General features: G+C 43.2%; 1 protein-coding gene and 1 long non-coding RNA gene across 2 annotated transcripts in view; both read left to right on the forward strand.

Annotated features, from left to right (window-relative positions):
* The window catches only part of CUNH12orf50 (chromosome unknown C12orf50 homolog), an 89,140-nt gene that overhangs the window by 51,964 nt on the left and 11,632 nt on the right, over nt 1-25,544 (forward strand). Inside the window, exons 10-12 of the mRNA XM_061369304.1 lie at nt 13,272-13,349; nt 13,443-13,560; nt 14,514-14,713. Of these exons, the coding sequence (XP_061225288.1) occupies nt 13,272-13,349; nt 13,443-13,560; nt 14,514-14,713 (396 nt within the window). The remainder of the gene's footprint in view (nt 1-13,271; nt 13,350-13,442; nt 13,561-14,513; nt 14,714-25,544) is intronic.
* Nucleotides 360-11,756, forward strand: LOC133220920 (uncharacterized). Its single transcript, XR_009727813.1, has 3 exons — nt 360-490; nt 2,287-2,444; nt 11,614-11,756. It is a non-coding gene; the product is annotated as an uncharacterized LOC133220920 (long non-coding RNA).

Here is a 25,544-nt window from a genome sequence, read left to right on the forward strand (position 1 = left end):
AGGATTGCCACATCAGTCTATTATGACATTAGCCTCTTCTGCGCTTACGCAGCCCCCCTCTGGTGGTCGTCCTGATGAAGTAAGGAGTCTTCCTCGGATGAAGTAAGAAGTCTTCCTCGGCTTGTTCTTTTCACCTTTTTGTCCTCTGGACATATCCCAGCCATTATGTGGACGCCAGCATTGTTCTATTTTCCCTTGACTACCTCTGATAATTTCTAGGTTCTGCTTGGAAAAAATTTCACAATATATCTCTCTAAATTCACCCATACACCCTTCACCATATATGGTTATATAAGCTCTTGCTACCAAGACTACCATTATATCACTGGTTATATCTGTGTATCTATTTTAACAAGCGACCCGAAAAGGAAACCGGTATGAAGACAGAAGGGAGATGAAACGAGTACTTGAATTCACAAGAACAATCTAAACTGAAAAAAGGGAATTCTCAACTGTAGTTCAAGCGATCATAAAATTGTAAATTTCAAAAGTAAGATACAGAGTACTCTCTGTAATGTTTCAATACATTAGAAATTGTGGAAATTGTTTAACAATAATTTCACTCTAATCCTAAATGTACGATATATTTACCTAATAGCAGTAAAGACGTGTCATATTTTATATACATTATTTCCCTTGCCTGTATTAAGACTGTAATCACTTAATATAAATTACACTGAACTTTGATCACATTGAATTGACAAGCACAGTATTACACCTTCTTTAGCCTCATCCTTCAACCTCAAAGCTCTTTGCAGAGAACTTGGCACCTCAAACCAACAAAACTTCCTCTGTTATGCCGTTAAAAACAGGCCAGTGCAATGCAAGATGGCAAAGGCATCCTGGTGTTAAATACTTCCCATCTTAGAAACCAGGTTTGTCACCACTGATCTTAAAATGCTGCATCTATGAAGATTTCACGAAAAGGGAAATTTTCAGAGGACAGAGAAAACACTCAGATGAATTTTCCAGAAACCTCCCTGCTTCTACCCTAGCAGTCACAGCCCTCCCTGGCATCTCTGCCTGTACTTTGTAAAGAAAAACCAGCATGTGCCAGTTTGAGATCTAATCCTGTCAGATCTTCTGTATAAAGAAACAACAACCGAGGAAGTACCACAGTTTAACCCCAGACGGCAACGAAGACCCACACAGCAGCTTGCTAAATCACTCATTCGTTCCTCCCTGAAGGGCAAAGGTGAAAAAACTCCTGTGTTCACATAAAAACAATTTAAAGGGGAATGCAAAGCTGCACACACAAGCAAGTGATGCACACATCACTCACCACATCCCATCAGCAGGCAGGTGTTCAGACATGTGCAGTGCTGGCTTCCCATGGGGTCACAACCTCCTTTGGGCATCCCCTGCTCCAAAGTGGTATCCTTCATGGGCTGCAGGGGGAGAGCCTGCCTCACCATGGTCTTCACCACAGTCTTCACCATAGACTGCAAGGGTATCTCTGCTCCAGCAACTACTTCTTCACTGAAATTGGAGTCTGCAGATTTGCTGCACTCACAGACTCTCATCCCTCTCTTCAGGTGCATCTCTGCAGGTTTTTGGGGTTTTTAGTTTTTTTTTCTCCTTTCTTAAACATGTTATTCCAAAGGCCCTGCCACTGTTGCTGCTATCTCCAAGTCACTGATGTCACTCACTGCTGAGGAATTGAACCTATGTCAAATCTACAGCTTCACTTACCCCTCTAAATATTTATTGTGGTGTAAACCCAGATGTAAATCAGACCATGCAGTCTCTGTCTCACTTCCCCCCTTCTCCCCCAACCCCACTCCAGAAGGGATGGGGAGGAGAATCAAAAGAATGTAACTCCCATGGGTTGAGATAAGAGCAGTCCAGTAACTACGGTATAACACAAACCACTAACGCTACCACCAATAATAATAACAATGACAAGGGAAATAACAAAGGAAGAGAACACAACTGCTCACCACCTGCTGACTGACACCCAGCCCAACCGCAGCAGTAATCTAGCCCTTCCAGGTAACTGCCCCCAGTTTTACATACTGGACATGACGCGCCGTGGTATGGAATACCTCTTTGGCTAGCTTGGGTCAGGTGTCCTGTCTCTGCTTCCTCCCAGCTTCCCTCCTCCCTGGCAGAGCATAAGGCTCAGAAAGTCCTTGGTCAGACTAAACATTACTTAGCAAGAATTAAAAGCATCAGTGTTATCAGTGCTGCTCCCAGGCCGAAAGTCAAAACCACAGCACTGCACCAGCTACTAAGAAGGAGAAAAATGACTGCTACTGCTGAACACAGGGCAATATATTTGTTCAGAGGCAGCCTGGGGCCTGAATGGGATCAGAGCTGTTTGTTAGGGACACAAGCATCCACTGCTCTTTCTGCTGTAGCAGTGGACATCATGGAAGCAAGAAAAAACAATGAACCTCAGCAGTGTAAGCAGTTAACAAACAGCACTTACGAGCAGGAATCAGGTAATTTCTCAGTTCACTAGAAGGAGTGGAATAAGAAACGTGGAGCACAAGGACTTGCATTAAAAAATGCTCACAGAATAATGTTCATCTTTGTGCTCTTGTTGCCCGTTCAAGAGAGAAGACACAAAACAACAAAGTTGTTTTATGCGGTGCTTTATTGAGGGCCCTGGGGACCTGAGGACTAATGTCCAGAGTCAGAGCCCCCCTGAGACAAAATTTTCAGGAGGTTATATACTGTTTGCAAAATGATTACTTCATCACAAGTTCTGAGTCTACGTGCATTTTCTAACATTTCTGTTGATTTATAGATACATTGTACCTTCAACTTACATTTTCGTCATTTTTGTTAGTAACAGATGTTCTACACTCCACTAGGTAAAAACAATCTGTTCTTTTAGCTAACAGTTTCCCATGGCTCATTTCCTAACACCGGCCTAAGAATCCTTCTAAGCCTTTAGCACAACTACTCCTACAGCTAACGCGTTATTTCAACTGCAACAAGTCCCCCCTTTTGAGCATTCTTCAGACTCTAGCATGCAAGAATGCTCAAATCCCGGATTCTTCTTCTCTTTCTTTGTAGGGTGGAGGTGGCAGGTTTCGGGTCATTGCATTGATGAGTCTTCGAGTATGAATCTTCTCCTTTTAAATCGTTCCTAGAATACATTTGTAAACTCCAAAGATGATAAGTATCAATATTAAAAGCATAATTGCATACTGAATTAGAGAAGAGGCCCAACCAGAGATCTGGAGCCCAAATGAACTAAATATTTCTCCAATCCAATTGTGTTCTGCTTGTTTTTCTAACTCTTTAGTGTCATGTTCAATATGTTCCAATTGAGATATATCTTTTTCAACTTCTACTGTTACGTTTGGAATATGGATACAGCAATGGTCAATTTTCTCATTAAGATACCCACATACTCCATGTTCTTTTAGGAGGAGCATGTCCAATGCCATTCGGTTCTGTACTGTCATTCTAGTGGTAGCTTGCAGCTGTAAATTTAGGTCTTTAAACCCTTTTTTAGTTGCTGCAGCTAATCTCTCAGTTTGGCCCATTAGTCTATACAACATATCTCGATTTCGATATGTGGCTATGGGTGTAAACAAGGATTCTAGTGCCCATCCAAATTTAACTCCACTGTCTGGCTCATGCCATTCATCTTCATCATTCACTTCTCTTTTGGCTCGGGTTGTTAATTTAGATTGTCTCCAAAACGGGCACAGAGTAGATATTCCTAATGTAATTTGAGTAACTGGTCCATCAATTGGCATGTGGGTGGTCCATTGTCCATGTCCCATAACCCAAACTAAATTTCCAGGGCTTCTTATCGTTGTAGATTTACAACTCTTTATCATCCGGTCTACGCCCTCTCCTTTTATCGTATGGCTCAAGCTTCGACATTCACATCCCCATTTTAATAATACTCTTACGGGTACTAAACCTATTTGTTCTCCTGGAGTGTCACAAGTGAAAATTTGTTTACAAGTCCATATGTCTTTTTGATCTCTTAGGTGTCTATATGTAGTCTGTAAGTTTATTACCTTAGTGTGTGTCTGATTTCTCTTTCCTGACCATTGTACACACCAATTAACATCCCCCAGATAGCTATATGTTTCCAATAAGCTAGGGCCCCAAATTGTGTCCCATTCATCGGTTAAAGATTGTGTCTGGGTTATATTTTGACAAACTTCTTGCTTAGTCCTTTTTGTTCTTAAGGTAAGTTTGTTACAGGGCTCTAGAACAGGTCCTGTAACTACACATTTACTTAGGGACTGAATCCACACATAATATCCAGATAACTGTTTACAAAGTCGTTCTGTCATCTTTCTGAGAATTGAACATCCCTCCACCGTCTCATAATACTCACAAGATTCTAATTTACAATTCCATGTCACATTTACAAATGATTCTGGCATATAGGTGACAGGGATTATTCCCCAGGGGATTGGCTCTCCTGCAGCTTGGGGCAACGGTAAACAAGCTGTCACCTTTGATACATTTTGGACTCTTCCAAAATCCATAATCAATCCCACTATTAAATTTTCTTGTTCTTCTACTTTGTGCTCTGCCCAAGTTACATTCAAACTTTCAGTTACATTAATACTCGTCACGTCTCGAATTCTCCTTCCGCCCAATCTTCTTCTGGTTAACGAGACTAAGGTCCTGGCGTGTATCCACCAGCTATCTTTCGCTATCCAACACCAATAAATTCCCTCATCTGCAGGCTGTACATTTCGTACAATTAAAGTCAATGAATTTCCCAACCGTCGTTCTATCTGATACTTATCTCCTGTCTGCACATTTCCATTCCCGAACCACCATCCAAAATCAGAGAACACTAACTGTGGATCTATTTCGCAAACTAGGATTACTGAGGAGCCTTGAACAGCTCTATAAACCCCATGGGTAGATCTCATTCCTTGTCCAGTATGACTTCTCCCTTGCACCTCTCGCTTTCCGTATCCACTCTGAGAACCACATGTTATTACACATAAGTACAATCTATCATCTTCCCCTAGCCTAGGCTGACTGTAATTTAACCATCCCTTTCCTGCCCGCTCTACTTCCCATATGCTGCTCTTTCCTCTTGGTTTTTCCCACATTTTCTGATCTCCCATTTTCCACCAAGTTATCGTCAAAGGGTAACCACATTGCCACTGCGAGGTAAAGGAACAATTTATCCTCAGTGGTGGAACATCCCACATGTCAACATCTGCGAGGAATGGCATTACTGCGATTCCTATGTCATTCTGTTGCCATGATTGCACTAATAATTTGACAGATTTATAATCAAAACTAACCCTGATCAATATGATACAAGTATAGTCTCCTGCTTCTGATATAGTTACATTTTCCAAAAGTAAAGTAGCCTTTCCTTTCTGGGTATCCGTATTCCAGATTGTAACAGTACTCACAGCGGGCAACACGGTAGTTTTTCTCCAATAGACTTTCACCTCCTCGGCTCCAGCTCCCTGACTGTCAGTGAATTCACAAGTCAAGTTTACAGACATTCCATCCATAGCTCCGATTATGGGTTCTGGAACAGTAATAAGTACAAAACTCTTAACATAACCGAATTCTAACAACAACAAGAATAACAGACCAATTTTGTTTACTTTGCATGAAACACCAGCCGAGTAGGTGACAACATCTGCGACTCCCATTTTGCTGGAACCTTTCTGACTCGGGTATAATGAATCCATGTTTCGTTCCCCGCTATCTTGACTGCGGTAAACGTTGTCAGGATCACCTGGTGAGGACCGTCCCACGTTTCCCTCAGCGGATCAGTTTGCCAGTTTCTCACATACACCTGATCTTCGGGCTGAATGTCATGGATGGGATTTTCTAATGGGAGAGGTCGATTCCACTGGAGTGTCCCTCGAAGGGTACTGAGGATCCTGTTCAGGGAAATCACATAATTATACACTGCTTGTTCCCCGATTAAATGCGGGTCCCCTTTCAAGGTATTTGCATGATAGGGTTTCCCATACAATATTTCATATGGGCTGACTCCTATCCTTTCTCTAGGCTTAATTCTGACTCTCAGCAAAGCCAACGGCAATGCCTGGGGCCACTGTATTTTTGCTTCCTGACAAATCTTTTTAATCTGACCTTTTAGTGTTTGATTCATTCTGTCTACCTGTCCACTGGACTGAGGTCTCCAAGGGGTATGGAGATTCCAGGTTATATCTAGCATTCTAGCTATCTGTTGCACAATGTTGGCTATAAAGTCTGTGGTCAGACAACATACCCAAAGGTACCCCGAACCTAGGTATTATTTCTTTGAACAGACTCTTCACTACCTCTTTCGCCTGGTTTGTTCTGCATGGAAAGGCCTCCGGCCAACCTGAGAAGGTACATACATATACTAACAAATACTTGTACCCTTGCGCTTTTGGTAGCTCAGAGAAATCAATCTGCCAATAATCCCCTGGCTCTGGTCCCACCTGTATTTTTCCCATCTGAATTTGTTTTCTAACAACCGGATTATTCTTTAGACATATTGGGCAAATTGCATTTACTCGTTTTGCCAATGTTAACATCTGATTAGAAATAACTTCTTGTTTTAAAAATTTTACCAGCGCTTCTGCTCCCCAGTGGCATTTATTGTGCTCAGTAACCAAACTCGTTTTCATCACCCGACTGGAAACGACCACCTGTCCGGTGTTGGTTACATACCATCCAATCGCATTCTTTTGGGCTTTCAATAAGGTTGCCAGTTTTTCATCCTCTATCGAGTAATGGGGTAACTGATTTAAAAATGGTGTAACTGGATTTACCTTTGTTGGGATCAGTGCCATTTGAGTCCTTACTTGCCGGGCTGCCTCCCGTGCTGCGTAATCCGCCAAAGCGTTGCCTTCATATATTTTTCCTTCTTCCTTCTGATGTCCCCGCACATTCATCACGGCCACCTGCTTCGGACCCTGAATTGCATCCAATAAGGCTAGCACTTCAGTCCGGTGTTTTATAGTTGTCCCCTGGGATGTGACTAAACCTCTTTCTTTCCACAAGGCCCCATGAATGTGTACCACACCAAATGCATATTTCGAATCAGTCCAGATATTGACCCTTCGATCAACACTTAATATCAGTGCTCTGGTAAGTCCAATAATTTCAGCTTCCTGGGCTGACGTTCCCGGAGGCAGGGCTTTTGCTTCTATCACCTGAGTGACAGTCACTACTGAATAACCAGCATACCTGGTTCCATTTTTGACAAAACTGGATCCATCTGTGAATAATTCCCAATCCGGTGCTTCCATTGGCTCATCCTTCAGATCTGGTCGGCTGGAGTACACCTGTTCAATGGTTTCTATGCAGTCATGTGTTGGCTCCTCCGTCGTTTCACTGCGAAGGAATTCTGCTGGATTAACATGGTTAGTAGTCTGCAATTCTATATCATCTTGTTCCCGGAACACAGCTTGATACCGCAACATTCGGCTGGAGGAAAGCCAGTGACCCCCCTTTTGCTCCAAAACGGCTAGTACCATATGGGGAACATAAACTGCCATTTTCCTCCTCATGGTCAGCTTCCTAGCCTCTTGGATAAGGATCACTGTGGCCGCAACCGCCCACAAGCATGACGGCCATCCAGCACTAACATTGTCCAGCTGTTTCGAAAAATATCCTACGGGTCTCTTCCAGGTTCCCAATCTTTGGGTTAATACCCCTAACGCCAATTTCTGTCTTTCATTAACATACAGTTGAAAGTCTTTGTTTAAGTCTGGCAATCCCAAGGCAGGTGCTTCTTTTAATGCTTGTTTTAGCTCATGAAAGGCCCTTTCCCTAGCCGGATTCCATTCCAGTCTAGGTTCCTTTAGAGCTTCATACAGGGCTTTTGCTATTAATCCAAAGTTCAGTATCCACAGCCTGCACCAGCCGACCATCCCCAAAAATGACCTCAATTCTTGATGGTTTCTCGGGAGTGGAATAGAGCAGATTGCCTCAACTCTATTCGTCCCTAATTTCCTCTGCCCCTGTGTCAGCTCACACCCCAGATACAGGATCTTTTCCTTTACTAATTGCGCCTTTTCTCTGGACACCCGGTATCCCGCTTGTCCCAGCATGTTTAATAGTGCGATAGTAAGTTGGAGACATTTATCTTTTTCCTCAGTAGCTAATAGAATGTCATCTACATATTGTAATATAATATAGGAGAAAGGAGATTCTCTCACCTGCGTCGTCTTCCATTCTTCCAATTCCTTAGCCAACTGATTACCGAAAATCGTGGGGCTGTTTTTGAAGCCCTGTGGCAGCCGGGTCCAGGTTAGCTGTTTCTTTCTTCCGGTGGCCGGGTCTTCCCATTCAAATGCGAAATATTTCATACTATTTGTTGCCAGTGGGATGCAGAAGAAGGCGTCTTTAAGGTCAATTACTGTAAACCACTGAAAACGTTCTGACACAGATGTTAACAAAGTATACGGATTGGCAACCACCGGGTGAATATCCTTAACAATCTCATTAATGGCCCTTAAATCCTGCACCAATCTATATTTGCCATTCGGTTTCCTTACTGGAAATATCGGTGTGTTGAAATCTGATTCACATTCTTTTCACAATCCTTGGACAAGAAACTGTGCTATCATGGGGGCTATTCCCCATTTTGCCTCTGCCCTGATAGGATACTGCTTGATTCTTACAGGTGTCGCTCCTTCTTTCAGTTCTATTATAACCGGCTGGGCTGCCTTGGATTTACCTGGCATTCCCGTTTCCCAGACCCAAGGCACCACAGCTTGATCGATTTTTTCGGGAATTGGAACGGGATCTGTGTTTTCCTTGATTACAAAAATTTTCCCAATCTCTTCTTTCGGAATTTCCAACTTAACTCTCCCTTCTTCAAATATTATTTTAGCATTTAGTAATGACAATAAGTCTCGGCCAAATAGAGGTTGAGGGCAATTAGGCATGTACAAAAATTGATGATCTAATTCTCTCCCTCCAAATTTCAAATTAAGTGGTTGTAAAAAGGGTCGTTCTTCTAATTGTCCTGTAGCACCCACCACTTGAACAGTGGTGTTACTTACTGGGCCCAGCCGTTTATTAAGAACCGAATAGGTCGCCCCTGTATCTACCATAAATTCATGTTCTTTTCCCTCAATCTCAATTCTCACCCTTAGATCCCGGTCTAGTCAGCTTTGCTTCTGGTAGTTCCCCAACATCATCGCCTGAGCTTGTGCTTGGGCGACATCTGCTGGTCCCATAGAATAATTTCCAACTAAATTACCTCCCCCAATTCCCATTCCATTTTTCACAGGGCATTCATTTTTCCAATGACCTATTTGTCGGCAAAAAGCACACTGATTGGGTCCTAGTCTTCCTTGCCCATTCTGACCAGGGCTATTGAATGATCCTCCATTCATAAAGCCTCCTCTACCTCTACCAAAACCGCCTCTGCCTCCTCCTCGTCCTCTTCCTTTACCCCGTTGTTCTCCTCTTCCCATAGATTGCTGAATCATTGCCAATGTCTCAGCTTGCTGTCTCTTTGCTGTCTCTTTTTCCCTATTATTATAAACCTTCCAAGTTACCTCCAGTAACTTCTCCAATCTTCGTGTATCCTCACCTTCCAATTTCTGTAGCTTTTTCCTTATATCTTCTTGGGATTGTCCCATAAAAAGCAAAGCTAACTGTAATTGACCCTCCTGGCTTTCCACATCTAAACTAGTAAACCGTCGAGCAGCATCTTTTAATCTTTCCAAAAATGCCGAGGGGGATTCTACTTTTTCCTGTTTTAGCGAATATAATTTAGACCAGTTTAGGGTTTTAGGCATTCCAGTACGAACGCCTTCTATTAATAATTCCTGATATCTTTTTAGACTTCTATAATCCCCCGCGTCATTTGGATTCCACTCTGGGTCGTCACCAGGTACCAATTGATCTACTGTGGCCCCAGAATAAACACGCACCCTTATCTGTTCCCTAGCTCTCTCTCTAGTAGCTCTTATTACCATATCCTTCTCTGTAGAATCCATCAAGGTATCTAACAACACTTGTAAATCATTCCAATCAGGGTCCTGAGTTTCAACCACCATTTTCACCACCCTTGCTACCCGTTCCGGATCCTCTCGATAACTCCCAGACGATTGTTTCCAAATTACCAAGTCCCCCGGAGAGAAAGGGGTTTTTACAAACACCCTTTCCCCTTGGGGTCCCACCGCCTCCCGGAGTGGCGCAATCAAGGGGGTCTCATCCCGATTTCGCCGACCCTGTCGGGTTCGGGCCGCAATCGGAGTTCTTTGTACCCTCCGAGCTGCAGTATCAGGAGAGGGAGTGTGTGGACGGAGAACTACTGAGGTGGGAGAAGACCCAGAATCCCTGGGGGATTCCATGTCCCCTTCCCCATCTGTCTCCCCCAAACTCTCCCCTCCATCCTCAGACTCTGGCGGTGGGGCCGAGGGAACTACCCGAGATGGGGGGGCAACAAGTAATGATACCTCCTCCTCTTTACCTGATACCTTTACGGCACATTTTATACACTCATTCCGAGTTTTACATCCCACACATTCCCATTTTCAGCTTTTACCAATAACATACCACACTCCTTTTGCCACTCAGGCTTCTTTCCCAAATAATAAAACAGATCCAAATACGGTATTTCATCCCATTTCTCGTTTTCTCTTAGATAATGCATCAGAGGTGTTATAATATTTACATCAATTGTTCCATTAAAAGGCCACTCAGGGCCTCCTTCTGATTCATACAGTGGCCACCAATGATTACAGTAATCTGTCATTTTATCCTTTTTTAATTCCTGTACGAATCCCGCACTTTTCCATCTACTCAGTAAGCATCCCAAAGGGGTGTTTTCCGAGACTTTCCCATTTGACTGTACCAAAGCCTTAAAGGTTTTGAAAGGCATCATTTACACAGTAAGAAATACAATAGTTATCAGTAAGAAAAGGAATAAACCCAAAAGACAGTACCAGAGACCAATCCAACCAAACTTGCCACTTCTCAGAGCCGCGAGGGGCAAGTGCCGAACCAGCGAGACTTTCGCCGCGTCTTATGGTCGGCGCCTAGGCTTTCCACCAAGACGTCTATAGCCCAACCCTGCGAGGTTCACTGCCTCATCTTATGAGCAGGCACCCAGAATTCTAATACCAAATAAAGCACCTCCCGGGCTTACCTTTTACAGTCGTCCGACAGGCGCGGTGGTCGGGCATGAATCGATGACTCCCCGAGAATCACTCGGTGCCGGCGTAGAGTGGATCAGGACGCGAACCGCCCCAGCTGCCCTCGGAGTCCTGCCGCGGTCGCCAGAAAACTGTTGCCCGTTCAAGAAAGAAAACACAAAACAACAAAGTTGTTTTATGCGGTGCTTTATTGAGGGCCCTGGGGACCTGAGGACTAATGTCCAGAGTCAGAGCCCCGCTGAGACAAAATTTTCAGGAGGTTATATACTGTTTGCAAAATGATTACTTCATCACAAGTTCTGAGTCTACGTGCATTTTCTAACATTTCTGTTGATTTATAGATACATTGTATCTTCAACTTACATTTTTGTCATTTTTGTTAGTAACAAATGTTCTACACTCCACTAGATAAAAACAATCTGTTCTTTTAGCTAACAGTTCCCCATGGCTGATTGCCTAACACCGGCCGAAGAATCCTTCTAAGCCTTTAGCACAACTACTCCTACAGCTAACGCGTTATTTCAACTGCAACACTCTCAAGACAACAGGTTCTACAGGAAGAAGTTGGGTATTATTTAAGCACCACAAGACGAGTTTCTTCCATTTTACATTAAAGAAACATGGAACAGGAGAATGGGAGACTCTTTGAGATCGTGTGATTTTCAATACTTTGATGAAACGAGATAAAGGAAGATGTTCAAGCTCGACAGGCCACATGGAACCATTATGCTGATGTCACCAGCTAGACAAGCCATTGGTAGCCATGGCAATGGAACATTCTATACTGCCTAGCAACTGGTACAGAATGTGAACTCAACAAGCCTAAAGAAGCTACCATCTCCTCCGTGCGAGTGAGAGTAGAGAAGCACAAGCCGTGCAAATGGCCACAGGTGGAAATGACTGCAGTATGTGATAATGGTTTTGAAATTAGACCAGATGGTCTCAACCTGGATTTGATTATTACAGGTCCCTCTTAACAAAAGAAACCTAATGTTCTTTTCTGCAGATGCCCCACTGCCACAGGATAACCAAGAAGTGATTCTGCCTCCAGCCCAGTGTCAAGGCTCACTCACATGTCCAGAGAATATTGTAATACCAATTCACCCTCCATTTATTATAAACCTCAACAATGAAGAGGATGATGAAGAAGATGATGAAGAGGATGATGAAGAGAACTGTAAGCAAGTTTTTTTCTATCCTTTACAAGCAAGTAGAATGGGTTTTGTAAAACATTACCATGTACATCACAGCCAACTGATTCATTAGAATAAGCATTATTTGAATAAAAGAGTGGTTGACAAATTGCTAAAAGAGTTTCCAGCAAATCTCCAAATTATCAGACCTGACAGTCACCAGCGGTGAGTGAGGCACCATTTTCTAACTCCTGTGAAATGCCCAGCTGTATGTTTCAGCAGTGGTATAACTCACATTCCTCTTTCTCATTAACTAGACTGTAAAAGGTGATCCCCAATTCAAATAATACGATCCACAATTCAGATGGCCATCGAAAACTCCTCACAAGTCCTCACAATTCAGGGATGACATTACAGGCTTAGGAGGTACTTCTTTTCCTGGAAACCAGCTTTTGAACAGGGGCTGTACTCACTCCTCAGTGAAGGTAATGGAAGTCACAGGTTTGTTTACAAACGACAATTGTGTGAATTCAACTTGTATAACCTGTTCCACTGATTTCAACTCCATAGGCAGTCTCATTACACGACATTATTCTGAACTCTAGCAAACAAAATCCATACCAAGCTCTTTCCTATTTCACCTGAATGTGTATGTTTATATACTTAGGTCCTTATGTTTTAAAAGTTTTGAAATGTGGTTGAACCATTCAGTGAATCTCCTTTAGAGATGGGAGGTCCATAGGGAAGGGATGAATTGCACATTCCCGGTGAGTGAAAGCGAGAGAACAACCTGCTCTAAGGCACACACTGCACAAATTATAGTACTAATAATTTTAAGTCAATACATGTTATCTTCTTACAAGGCTTGTAACTGCAGTTCCCTTGCCCTTGGAAGTACCTAATGTGAAGGAATGATTTCACTGTCCTGAAGCAAAGGCTGTAACTGGAATGGAAGTGAAAAGGAAAACTAAAACCCAGAAAACGTAACCAACTGAAGTCCATTATGTATTTGACTGTTAAGATTTGTTGAAGGTCTTTGTCTAGCTAACTTAAGTGTTTCCCACAGATGTTTCTGACTGGGTGCCTAAGACTGCTGAGGATATCGAAGAGGAAAGAGCAATAAAGGACATATGCTATAAATCTGGTAAGTATGAAAGGAGTTGTCACTCTTTTCTGAGCAGCCATGCTGCACACACAGTAAACTTAGGGGTATTTTTCCCTCTTGGATAACGTTCAGGAGAGTTTTACGGGATTCAGCAGCCTGACCAACAGCAGTCACCCAGCCCTGTGTCACCGTCTCAGGAAACTGAGCTACAGCCCTTAGAAGCTACCCAGTGGGACTTGCAGAAAGGCAAGTACTTTTCATCGCCTTGGACAATGGGTACCACTTTTGCAATTACTCTTACAAGGAGAAACTATGACAGAGTTTGCCCCTACTCTCCAGGCCTCTGAACTCAGGGACAGTCCTAAGGCATTTGCAAATACCATAAAAATACTTAGTTTTTCTCCTTCTTTGTGTGTATGGGTATCACACATGTGGTGACTACCTGCATCAACTGTCAATGGAAAAGGTGAAAATGGGCTCAATATTAAGCCCAGGAGTACTTTCCTAGGGTAGACAACATCAGTTTTTTGTGTAATTGTTCTTCAAAATCACAATTTATGTTTTCTAACCATTCTAATGTTAAGAACTGGTTTCAATTTCTCTAGCAGGCTCTCTCTTGTAAATAGGGACAAGAGTCCCTATCTACACTCTTTATAGGGCTATTTATTGCACCATGAGGATGCCAAAGAATGGTAAAAAACACCTTTCCCACAGGGGTTTTGAACTTTTTGCTGGACCTCTCTGGTGTCTAGATGATGAGATGTAGTGGTACATTCCAAGAAAAGGACAGAGATTTTTCCCCAAAGCTTTTCTTCAACCAAGTTCTCTGAGGCTTTAGGTTCTGTGATAACAGGCACCTTGAAAATACCATCAATTTAATCAGGCAGAATCCATACGTATCATACATGAAGAGTGAGCAGCTAAAGAACAAGCATGTAACTCATATCCAAATCCTATAAAATTTAATGATACAAAAAAGGGAGGAGAGAGTTCAGGAAGAAGAGTACCAAGAGAGAGTATTCCCAAAAGAGATCACAACTCCTTTGAAATATGGAGAGAGGATACTTGATCATTGACTTCTCATTGCTGAACATCGTATCTTCAGTGAAATAACTCTTTTAAGTGTCATGTCTCCTGCAGTATGTATAATTTTCAGTAACAGCACAACAGTATTGGTTTGGGGTTTTGTTCCCTATTAGAAAGCCATACTGCAGAACCCAAACTACAACCCAGTAACCAACCAAAGGGTCACTGTAAGGATGTTGAAAATAATTCTTCTCTGTATTATGAGAAAGAAACTGGAAGAAAGACTTCCTTTTATTATTCAGAACCCCAAACATCAGCATATGTAGTCAATCAGATTGTCACAGTCACCAAAGAACCCAAGTTCAGCCGACCCAGAGGTGGGTTCCTGCTTAAATGGAGGATTCTTAAAATGCCTCCAATATACCTGCCTGTGTTGTGATACAGTCAAGTGTGATCCTGCAGGTGAACATGAAGTGATTTATGCCTGAAGACAGGTAAGAGCACATATGATCCAGCAAAACGTTCACAACTACAGTGCAGCCGTACTCACTGACAGAAACGTAAAGCTTTATAAAGCTCTGCAATTAGTCAGACAGAAAACTCATAAACAGAAATTAACCACCTTCAAAGCAGGAATTCATTTCTCTACCCAACATAGGGGAATGAATGCGGATATGCACAAATATACAGATTCCCACTGTCTGTGGTCTTCCTACAGACAACTACACTTCAGGATCCTATAATGCACCAACCTGGGGGCAAAGAAATCCACAGGCAAAAACATTCTCCAAAACTAAAACAACCATTCAGGTAACTGCTTGTTAGGGATTTTGACTGTCTGGTCTCTCCCCACCTAGAAACCAAAATTTCATAGTAACAGCTTCCCCAACCAAAACCCCAAAAGATCCTATGCAATGCTGAGCAGTCTGAAAGAACAGTTAAGAGTTGCATTGATTTGCAGACGTGAAATTTGGCCTGTAGAACTAAGCCATAATTCCTAATTTTGGACAGTATTCCTGATCTGAAGGCAAAAGTTGTACCTGCCTTTCAAATGAGGAGCTACAGGAGAGGGTTTGGCTTGTAGCACTGGACAAAGCTCAGCAGAGACACTGCAGGAGCGTGGTCTATTTGTCTCTTTTTGTCTGCTTATGTAGCATCTCCAAAAGCCAAATGCTGATCAGCCAAGCTCCTAATTCACGAAAGGAATCAGGCTAGTAAACATTCACAGGATGCCCTGGGGACCTAAAATTAATAGATTTTACAGCTGAGCAGAAAGCAGAGAAGACGACCTTGTCTCCTGTGTTGACGGTTTACCACTTAAACTGCTTCTGAAAGAGCATATAGTTTTGCCATAGGGAATTACGCACAAGGTGTTCTGGGTTTGTATTTTGACAACAGCACCAAAAAAGACATGGAAGTGAACCACAAACGAGAAGGGTATGAAGACAGGAGGGAGATGAAGCGAGATCTTAAATTCACAAGGACAACCTGAATTGCAGAAAGATAGGGGAATTCTCAAGAGGAGACATCAAACAAAATTCCAAAAATAACATGTAGGAAGTACACTGTAACATTTCAAAAATGATTAAATTTTAATCCTTCATCACGGCTATGTTACTGCCTTGTTCTCATGCAGATTCTTCTTCCAGACAACTGGACTCTATCAGCCCAGCCCTATCCATCCCATTCCTGATTCCTAATCCTATCTAAGTACTCCAGTGTTTCCCGAAGACATGCCAACTTGGAAACTGCTCTAAGACAAAAGAAGAAAGACAATCTCCTTGTGAACTCTCTCTGCCTTTCCATTATTGATTAGAGATAATGTTGCCTTTGTATGCACTTCAGCTAGGGCATATGCACTAGAAGGGTTTCCAGCCTAGCACTGCAGTTTTTGGAGATGTGCCTTCCTTTACGACAATGGGCAATGGAAACTCATCCCAATGAGCTGCTCTGAGCTCTCAGCTTGGAGCTGAAAGGCAATAGCACCATTTTATTCCAAGCAATACCCAGGCCAGTCCAGTGAACGCTGGCAAAAGCATCCTGCTGTTAAATACTTTTTGTTTTAAGAACTGGCCTTGTAGCCATAAGCATAAAATACAGAATCTCTGAATATGCATGGGCCAGTTTGAGATCTAATCCCGTGTTGGATTCTTCTTTAGGAAGGAACACCACCTGAGGAAGTGCCATGGTTTAAACCCCAGCAGGCAACTAAGCCCCACACAGCAGTTTGCTTGCTTGCTCGCTCGTTCACTCACTCACTCACTCCCCGCCCCATTGACTTATGGGAGAAAATCAGAAGGGCAACAGTGAGAAAACTCCTCGGTTCACATGAAAACAGTTTAATAGGTCCAGTAAAAGCCACGCACACAAGCAAAGCAAAACACGGACCTCACTCACCACTTCCCATCAGCAGGCAGGTGTTCAGACGTCTCCAGGGAAAGTGGGCATCATCACGGGTCGGGAAGACAAGCAACATCAAGCCAAACATCTCCCCCCCCCTCCCCCCCTTACTTCTTGTTTTCCCAGTCTGTCTGTAGACCGCCCCTTCTAGCTCGGGAAGTCAGAAAGCCGGCTGGGTCCCTTGAAAGTTTCCCAGTACCATTATCTTGGAGTGACCCCGTTCCTTGCTGTGACCGTTCCCGACACTTAGAAAAAGCAAACACAACACCTGCGTGAGCTCCTGGATGCCGCACCGTCCATTTCGACAGACACCTGCAGCCAAACCCCTCGCCACATGGCGGCCTCACTGCCGTCGGCCCGCCACCGGAGCCGCGGCGGCGGCCGGGACACCACCTGCCTGCCTGCCTGCCTGCCTGCCGCCCAGCCCCGTGAAGCCCAAACCCCCTGGCCGGCCCCGACCACCTGCCGCTCCCGCTTGCCCAATGGCTCCTTCTTCGCCACCGTCAGGAACAAACACACCACGGTCCCCTGCACCGCGTCCCAACACCTCATGACCCCCGACGCCAGCCCCGCGCCGAGCCCACACTGCGCCTGCGCCGCGCTCGCGGGGCGCCACGGGACGTGGAGCCCATTACTGCCCCCCGCCGCCATCTGCGGCACGGCCGTGGGCGCGGTGGGTTAGCTGGGCTGCCTGTCTCCAGCAGCCTGCAGCCTCGTGTCGGTTCCGCCGCCCCGCCCGGCCGTGGGTCTGCTGCAGCTCCGCGCTCCCCAGCGGCAGTTGCCGCCGGGCCAGGGGCCGCCCCGGGCTTCACAGCTGTGCTCGGACATGGGCCCAGGCGGCCACGAAGCTGAGGCCGAGGCCGGCCTGAGGCCCCAAGCTGTGGGGACCTCTCCCTCAGGACAGCCGCCTCCTGTCCTTACCCAGGCTCCCTGCCTCGGCGTACAACCCATGAGTCTCTGCCGGGTTGACTCTGCCTAGACGCCAGGCACCCACCAAAGATGCTCTACCACTGCCCTCTTCAGCTGCACAGAGGGGAGAACAAACAACGAAAGGCCCGTGGGTCGACGCAAGGACATGGACAGAGATCACTCACCCTTTTCTCTGTTTATTGCCAATCGCAGCCGAGCCGGGCATGAAAAAATAAAAGGCAAATTTCTCAACGCCTTCCCCCCACCAGTCCCTTCTCCCCTGCTGTCATCGGCCCTGCTGGACACATGGGAAGCTTCCAGCAGCTCCTCCCTGTAGCCCCCAGCTACCACATCTTTGCCACACAAACCCTGGGCAGAATCAGTTCTTCCTGACCAGCCGTGCTTCAGTGCCTCATGTAGGCCCAGCTGCACAACTACAGACAGCCCCTGGCACAGCTGACCTGGCCTTCCTAGGGCTGCTCCTGCCCACTGATGGCTCCTTACTCACGGACCTCATCTGCTTTCCTGAATTCTCCTTCCCTTGTGTGCCCCAGTCAGTCCTGCCCTGGCACACCAATGACGTACAGCACCGCTGTGCTCTGCTGACTTGTCCTGTGAGTGAAGTCACCATGCACTGCCGGGCCAGGTTCTTGTGGAGTTTGTTGGGTTTTTTTACTTTGTGATTTTCTCTTTGTTTGTTTTCCCTAATTTCCCCATTTTTATAAAAAAAGTGCTTGTAAGTGTTCATTTCCAAGTCACAGACGTCTCTCACTGCTGTGGATCTGATCCCATGAACTGGGGATAACAGCATGCCTTCACTGATTTCCAGGACCAAAATTTAATTTCCCCCCAAAATATTTTTTTTTGTTCGGAGGCAGCCTGGGACCTGAACGGGAACAGAGATTTTGTTAGGGATCCATGTGTCCACTGCTCTTTCTGCTGTGGCACTGGACATCATGGAAGCAAGAAAAAGCAAGGAACGCCAGCAAGTTAACACCTAGCACCCTACTACATTTTACAGTAAAGAAACACCAGAATGGGAGACTCTTGAGAGACAGTCCCATTTTCCATACTTTACTCTGAAGCAACAAGATAAAGGAAGATGGTCAAGCTGGACAGGCCACATGAAACCATGGTGCTGATGTCACCCACAGGAGGAGCCGTTGGTAACCATGGAAACGGAACACTCTATACTGGACAGCAACTGCCTTCTTCAGCTCAGGATGCCTAGAGGAGGTACCACATCCTTCCTTGAAGCCTATTGCTCTGTGGAGTTTTGTTTCAAAAAGTCCTAGCAGAGCTAATATTCTGAAGGTCCAGTTTTTGAAACAAAGCTACTGATTTTAGGATAAGATTACGGTTTGCCAGAATGTAAAAGCTTTAACGTTTTCATGTATCTTCAGAGAGTATTGAGAGAGAAGGAAAGGTAGAAGAGGCGAAGATGCTCACAGCAGAGAATGAACTCAGTTTCCATTTTCATTCCCCCTATGCACAGGTAATGCTGTACATTTTAGAGTGGTTTGTATCCTTGATTTTATTGGTATCTGTTGAATATTGAAAGGGAGGGCCTTATGTTGAAAGGGAGGGCCATAATACAAACTTTCAAGTTGCTATGGCATCCTTCTGTGTCACGGCAGCACGTGTAAATCAAAATACAATATTTTCAGAGGTGTTGAGAAGAGCTAACGGTAATCTAAACTATATACAATTTAAACTGGGCACAGGCAATCAAAGAACACAGAAGTTAGAAATCATGCCTATAGACCACTCATCACTTTCTTATTAAGTTAATATTATATTGATTCTCAATAAATAGGCCATGTTTATCATTTCTGCCTCAAGCAATTACCTGAATTCCTTTAAATCTGTTATTTAAAACAATGCCCTTAAAAATGGGTTTGTCCACAAAAAATAATATTTATGTTCCACCAGGTGAAAAAAAGCTCCCTACACCCAGCTCTAAATGTCTGGAACTGGGTGAAGTCGACCTTCAAATGCTCTAACATTTTAAAGTGTGTCTTTGTTGCCTTTAAAAACTCACACACAAACTCACTGAGAAACAACAGGTCACCTGGCGTGTATAGCTCTCAGCTGGGATGTGGTCTGTATCCAGGATAAAAAACTTGAGTTTACATTTGTCACTGTGACACTGTTACACATGCACCACTGCACCATCTTCCCCATTTATGAAAACCAAAATCTTTTAAAGGAGCAGAGTCACCTTTATGACAGCCCTGGGGGTATGGGAAACCAGTGTGACTATCCAGAAATTTATTTTCTTCGGGTGCAGATTCTATCAGTGTGGAAAACCTCTTGGATGTGATACTGTGCACCCGCTACAGAAATGGAGATATTCACATCTGTTCAGTGGATTTAGAGATACGGAAATAACAGGTGGAAAGGAGCAAGCCCCTTCAAAACACATGTTTTTGTTTGAAAACAAAAGTGACTTCCTGCAGCCAAGTTGATGTTTCCAATGGGAACTGGAAAAAAAAAAAAAAGATTTTTTTCCAGATTTTTAAGTCCAAGTGTGAACAGGTCTGTGCAAGGATTACAAGTTCCCAAATGTTTAGGGTTTTGTTTCTTGTTGGGAATCTCTGTGGGGTTTCTTTTTCACCTCTCATTTTCCCACAGACCCGTGTACTTGTAATAGTAAGCGATTAACTGCATAAGATTTGCCACATGTACAGCAGATTTTATTCAAGGTTTCTTTAAATGTTCTAAAATATCAGAATACACTCCCACCAAGTCTTACTTGGATGTGCACAGTAGTTACATCATGTACTAATCCATTAAGTCTGTTTTTACTAGTTCATTTACAGTATCTGAAAATTGTTTTCTCCTGCAGCAGAAGTTGAAGGACATTGCCTGTTTGTGGGAAAGACAGCCCTCAGGCTGTGTGAGGATCAGCTGTGCCTTCCATCACAGCAAACCTCGTTATATCAATGGACTTTTTCTGCCACCTACAAACAGTGAGTAAATACATTTTCTCAACAATTTGTTCATTAGAGATAGTCAACACAAGACATTTGCCATGGCAAATCAGTCTGGTATCATCTGCTATCCCTGCAATTGGAACACAAGTAAAGGAATTGTATTGGCATTTGAATAGGGTTGTTGCAGGAATTTTTGTTGCTGTTGTGTTACAAATCTTTGGATATCAGAAATGCAGCATAAACAGGAGTGAGAGCTAAAAGAGAGTTGTTCATGGGGATTAACTTCAGAGATGGAGACAGGTGTCATGAGAGAAGTCCAGGAAGACTTCTAGTCAGAAGCAAACCCTTTGTGCTCCTGAAATTCCCCACGGAAAAGGTAGCCTGACATATCTTTTACAGTGGTGGGACTCTGAACTCATTTATTCACTTCAGACCAGGTATTACTAATTACACTTGTCCCTATATTGTCAATTTTAATATGACTTTTAAGACTTTCTGTAGCTGGAAGATGCTCTTTTGCCAACCTCTGCAGAAAATTCTTCCTGAAAGGCACAATCTCTCCATGATTAATTCCTTATGATAATGGTTTCAAAACTAGAGCTGCTGATGTCAATGGACTTTTTCTGCCACCTATTAACTGTGAGTGAAAATATTTTCTCAACAGATTTTTCATTAGAATTCAGAAAACATCCTTCTACTCTTGCTCTAGTGCTTCCATATTGTATATTAAGGGCGAGAGATGTACCATGGCAAGACAGTCAGGTATGATCTGCTATAGCAAGCTACCGAAGTCAAGGAATGGAATTGCTTTGGCATTGGAATAGGCTTTTTGCAGGAATTTTGCCTATCATGTTACAAATTGTCACAGCAACGCCTGGTATGAAAGATGAAGTCATGAACGGTCGCTTAGACTGCTGAGATCAATGGAGCAGGAATGATTTTTCCTTGGGCATTTGGTAGATTAAATCTCTCTAGTACTGATCCTGCTCTTTTCTGCAGATGTGCCATTGCCACAGGATAACCAAGAAGTGATTCTGCCTCCAGCCCAGTGTCAAGGCTCACTCACAAGTCCAGAGAATATTGTAATACCGATTCACCCTCCACTGATCATAAACCTCAGCGATGAAGAGGATGATGAAGAAGATGATGAAGAGGACGATGAAGAGAACTGTAAGCAAGTTTTTTCTATCCTTTACAAGCAAGTAGAATGGGTTTTGTAAAACATGACAATGCACTTCTCACCCAAGTAGAATGGGTTTTGTAAAACATGACAATGCACTTCTCACCCAACTGATTCATTAGAATAAGCCTTATTTGAGTAAAAGAGAGGTTGACAAATTGCTAAAAGAGTTTCCAGCAAATCTCCAAATTATCAGACCTGACAGTCACCAGCGGTGAGTGAGGCACCATTTTCTAACTCCTGTGAAATGCCCAGCTGTATGTTTCAGCAGTGGTATAACTCACATTCCTCTTTCTCATTAACTAGACTTTAAAAGATGATCCCCAATTCAAATAATACGATCCACAATTCAGATGGCCATCGAAAACTCCTCACAAGTCCTCACAATTCAGAGATGACATTACAGGCTTAGGAGGTACTTCTCTTCCTGGAAATCAGCTTTTGAACAGGGGCTGTACTCACTCCTCAGTGAAGGTGATGGGAGTCACAGGTTTGTTTACAAACGACAATTGTGTGAATTCAACTTATATAACCTGTTCCACTGATCTCCTCAACTCCATAGGCAGTCTCTTTACACAACATTATTCTGAACTCTAGCAAACAAAATCCATACCAAGCTCTTTCCTAGTTCACCTGAATGTGTATGTTTATATACTTAGGTCCTTATGTTTTAAAAGTTTTGAAATGTGGTTGAACCATTCCGTGAATCTCCTTTAGAGATGGGAGGTCCATAGGGAAGATGAATTGCACATTCCCGGTGAGTGAAAGCAAGTGAACAACCTGCTCTAAGGCACAAACTGCACAAATTTCAGTACTAATAATTTTAAGTCAACACATGTTATCTTCTTACAAGGCTTGTAACTGCAGTTCCCTTGCCCTTGGAAGTACCTAATGTGAAGGAATGATTTCCCTGTCTGGAAGCAAAGGCTGTAATTGGGATAGAAATAAAAAGGAAAACTAAAACCCAGAAAACGTAATCAAGTGAAATCATTATGTATTTGACTGTTAAGAATTGTTGAAGGTCTTTGTCTGGCTATCTCCTAATCTTTTAAAAATATTTCCCACAGATGTTTCTGACTGGGTGCGTAAGACTGCTGAGGATATTGAAGAGGAAAGAGCAATAAGGGACATATGCTATAAATCTGGTAAGTATGAAAGGAGTTGTCAGTCTTTTCTGAGCAGTGGTATCTGGGTATCAAACACGTGGTGACTACCTGCATCAACTGTCAATGGAAAAGGTGAAAATGGGCTCAATATTAAGCCCAGGAGTACTTTCCTAGGGTAGACAACACCAGTTTTTTTGTGTAATTGTTCTTCAAAATCACAATTTATGTATTCTAACCATTCTAATGTTAAGAACTGGTTTCAATTTCTCTAGCAGGCTCTCTCTTGTAAATAGGCACAAGAGTCCCTATCTACACTCTATAGAGCTATTTATTGCACCATGCGGATGCCAAAGAACGGTAAAAAACACCTTTCCCAGAGGTGTTTTTAACTCTCTGCTGGACGTCTTTTGTGTCTAGATGATGAGATGTAGTGGTACATTCCGAGAAAAGGACAGAGATGTTTCCCCAATGCTTTTCTTCAACCAAGTTCTCTGAGGCTTTAGGTTCTGTGATAACAGGCACCTTGAAAATACCATCAATTTAATCAGGCAGAATTCATACGTATCATACATGAAGAGTGAATCTAAAGGATTGATTTCCCTGTCCGGAAGCAGAGGTTATAATTGGGATGGAAATGAAAAGGAAAACTAAAACCCAGAAAACGTAACCAACTAAAATTCATTATGTATTTGACTGTTAAGATTTGTTGAAGTTCTTTGCCTAGCTAACTTAAATATTTCCCACAGATGTTTCTGACTGGGTGCGTAAGACTGCTGAGAATATCGAAGAGGAAAGAGCAATAAAGGACATATGCTATAAATCTGGTAAGTATGAAAGGAGTTGTCACTCTTTTCTAAGCAGCCATGCTGCACACACAGTAAACTTAGGGGTATTTTTCCCTTTTGGATAACGTTCAGGAGAGTTTTACGGGATTCAGCAGCCTGACCAACAGCAGTCACCCAGCCCTGTGTCACCATCTCAGGAAACTGAGCTACGGCCCTTGGAAGGTACCCAGTGGGACTCGCAGAAAGGCAAGTACTTTTCATCACCTTGGACAATGGGTACCACTTTTGCAATTACTCTTACAAGGAGAAACTATGACAGAGTTTGCCCCTCCTCTCCTCTTTTTCAACTGAGGGACAGTCCTAAGGCGTTTGCAAATGTCATAAAAATACTTAGTTTTTCTTCTTATTTGTGTGTATGGGTATCACACACATGGTGACTACCTGCATCAGCTGTCAATGAAAAAGGTGCAAATGAGCTATTAACCCCACATGTACTTTCCAGAGATGCATAACACTGGTTTCTCTTTTGATTTTTCTTCACAGTCTAGATTTATGTAGTGTAATTTGAACAATCCTAAGATTTTTTTTCACTTTATAGTACTGAGTGACCAATTTTGCAATTCTAAACTATTCCACAGAATTTGGCAGATTCTTGGTTTTCTCATTTCTACATTTAAAATGCATGTTATTATAATAGATTTGATGACTTTTTTTCTGGCACATGTTTATATATGTTTAGGTTACAGATGAGAGAAACAGTAAGAAATATCTGGGTTTAAGGCACATCCTTATTTTTCATAAGGTACATTCTGAGGAAAGCATAGAAAGATTTACCCAAAGCAGTTCTTTAATTGAGTTCTCTGTGGCTTTTAAGTTCTGTGATGACAGGCGCCTTGAAAATACCATCGGTTTGGTCAGGTAGCATTCATAAATATCATTCATGAAAAGTGAAAAGCTGAAGAACAAGCAGGTAACTTGGTGCTGGTTCTTTACTTTGGAGCCAGTGTCTTCTTTACTCTGTGTACAATGGTATTTTCTTAGAGGGCATGAGTGTTATAGCTCAGGTAGTGGAGTTACTCCAGGCAGGATCCAAAGAACAGCCAAAAGAGAGAGAAGAATATAGAAAGGGAGTTGGAAGGCAACTGCACTGAACTCAAGACAAGCTCACAGACGTGGGAGGAAGCCAATGGCAGTGCCATTCCCAGTGCTTAAACACCAGCAGCTGAAACATTCTTTCTGATGCTTTCACAGGTGACAGCAATACAATTCCTCCAGAACTGACCACCACAAGTAGAGAAGGAAAGACTACGGGAAGGAGAGTACCAAAAGAGAGTATTTCCAGAACAGGTTGCAGATCCTTTGGAAATGGAGGTAAGATACTTTTGCTTGGAGTTCTTATGGCTAACCGTTACCTCATGAATGACGTAACTGTCTATATTTGGTTGGGCTATCCACAAATAAAATGGTTTTTGTTTTTAGGCTTGTCTTCCAGCATTAAGTCAACAGTATTATTTTTTTTTCCCTTTTAGGAAGCCACACTGCCAGCCCCAAAGTACAGCCCAGTCACCAAACAAATGGTCAAAGTAACGATGGTGAAACTCCTTCTCTTCCACATGAGAGAGAAACCGGGAGAAAGCCTTACTTCTGTTCTCCAGAACCACGAAGATCAGCATATGTAGTCTACCGTTCTGTCACTGTCACCCAAGAACCAAAGTTCACCGGACCTAGAGGTGAGTTCCTGCTTCAAAGGGAGGATTCTTAAAATGCCTCTAATACACCTGCCTGTATTGTGCTACAGTCACTTGTGTCCCTGGAGGTAGAATATGAAGATTTATGGTTAAAGATGAGCAAGAGTAAATTTGATCCAGTGTGACTTTCACAAGTAGGTTGCA

This window comes from Neopsephotus bourkii, unplaced genomic scaffold (assembly GCF_033783945.1).
Source record: "Neopsephotus bourkii isolate Nb327-2 ecotype Australia unplaced genomic scaffold, CSIRO-AGI_Nbou_v1 NB_1493, whole genome shotgun sequence".
NCBI lineage: Eukaryota > Metazoa > Chordata > Aves > Psittaciformes > Psittacidae > Neopsephotus > Neopsephotus bourkii.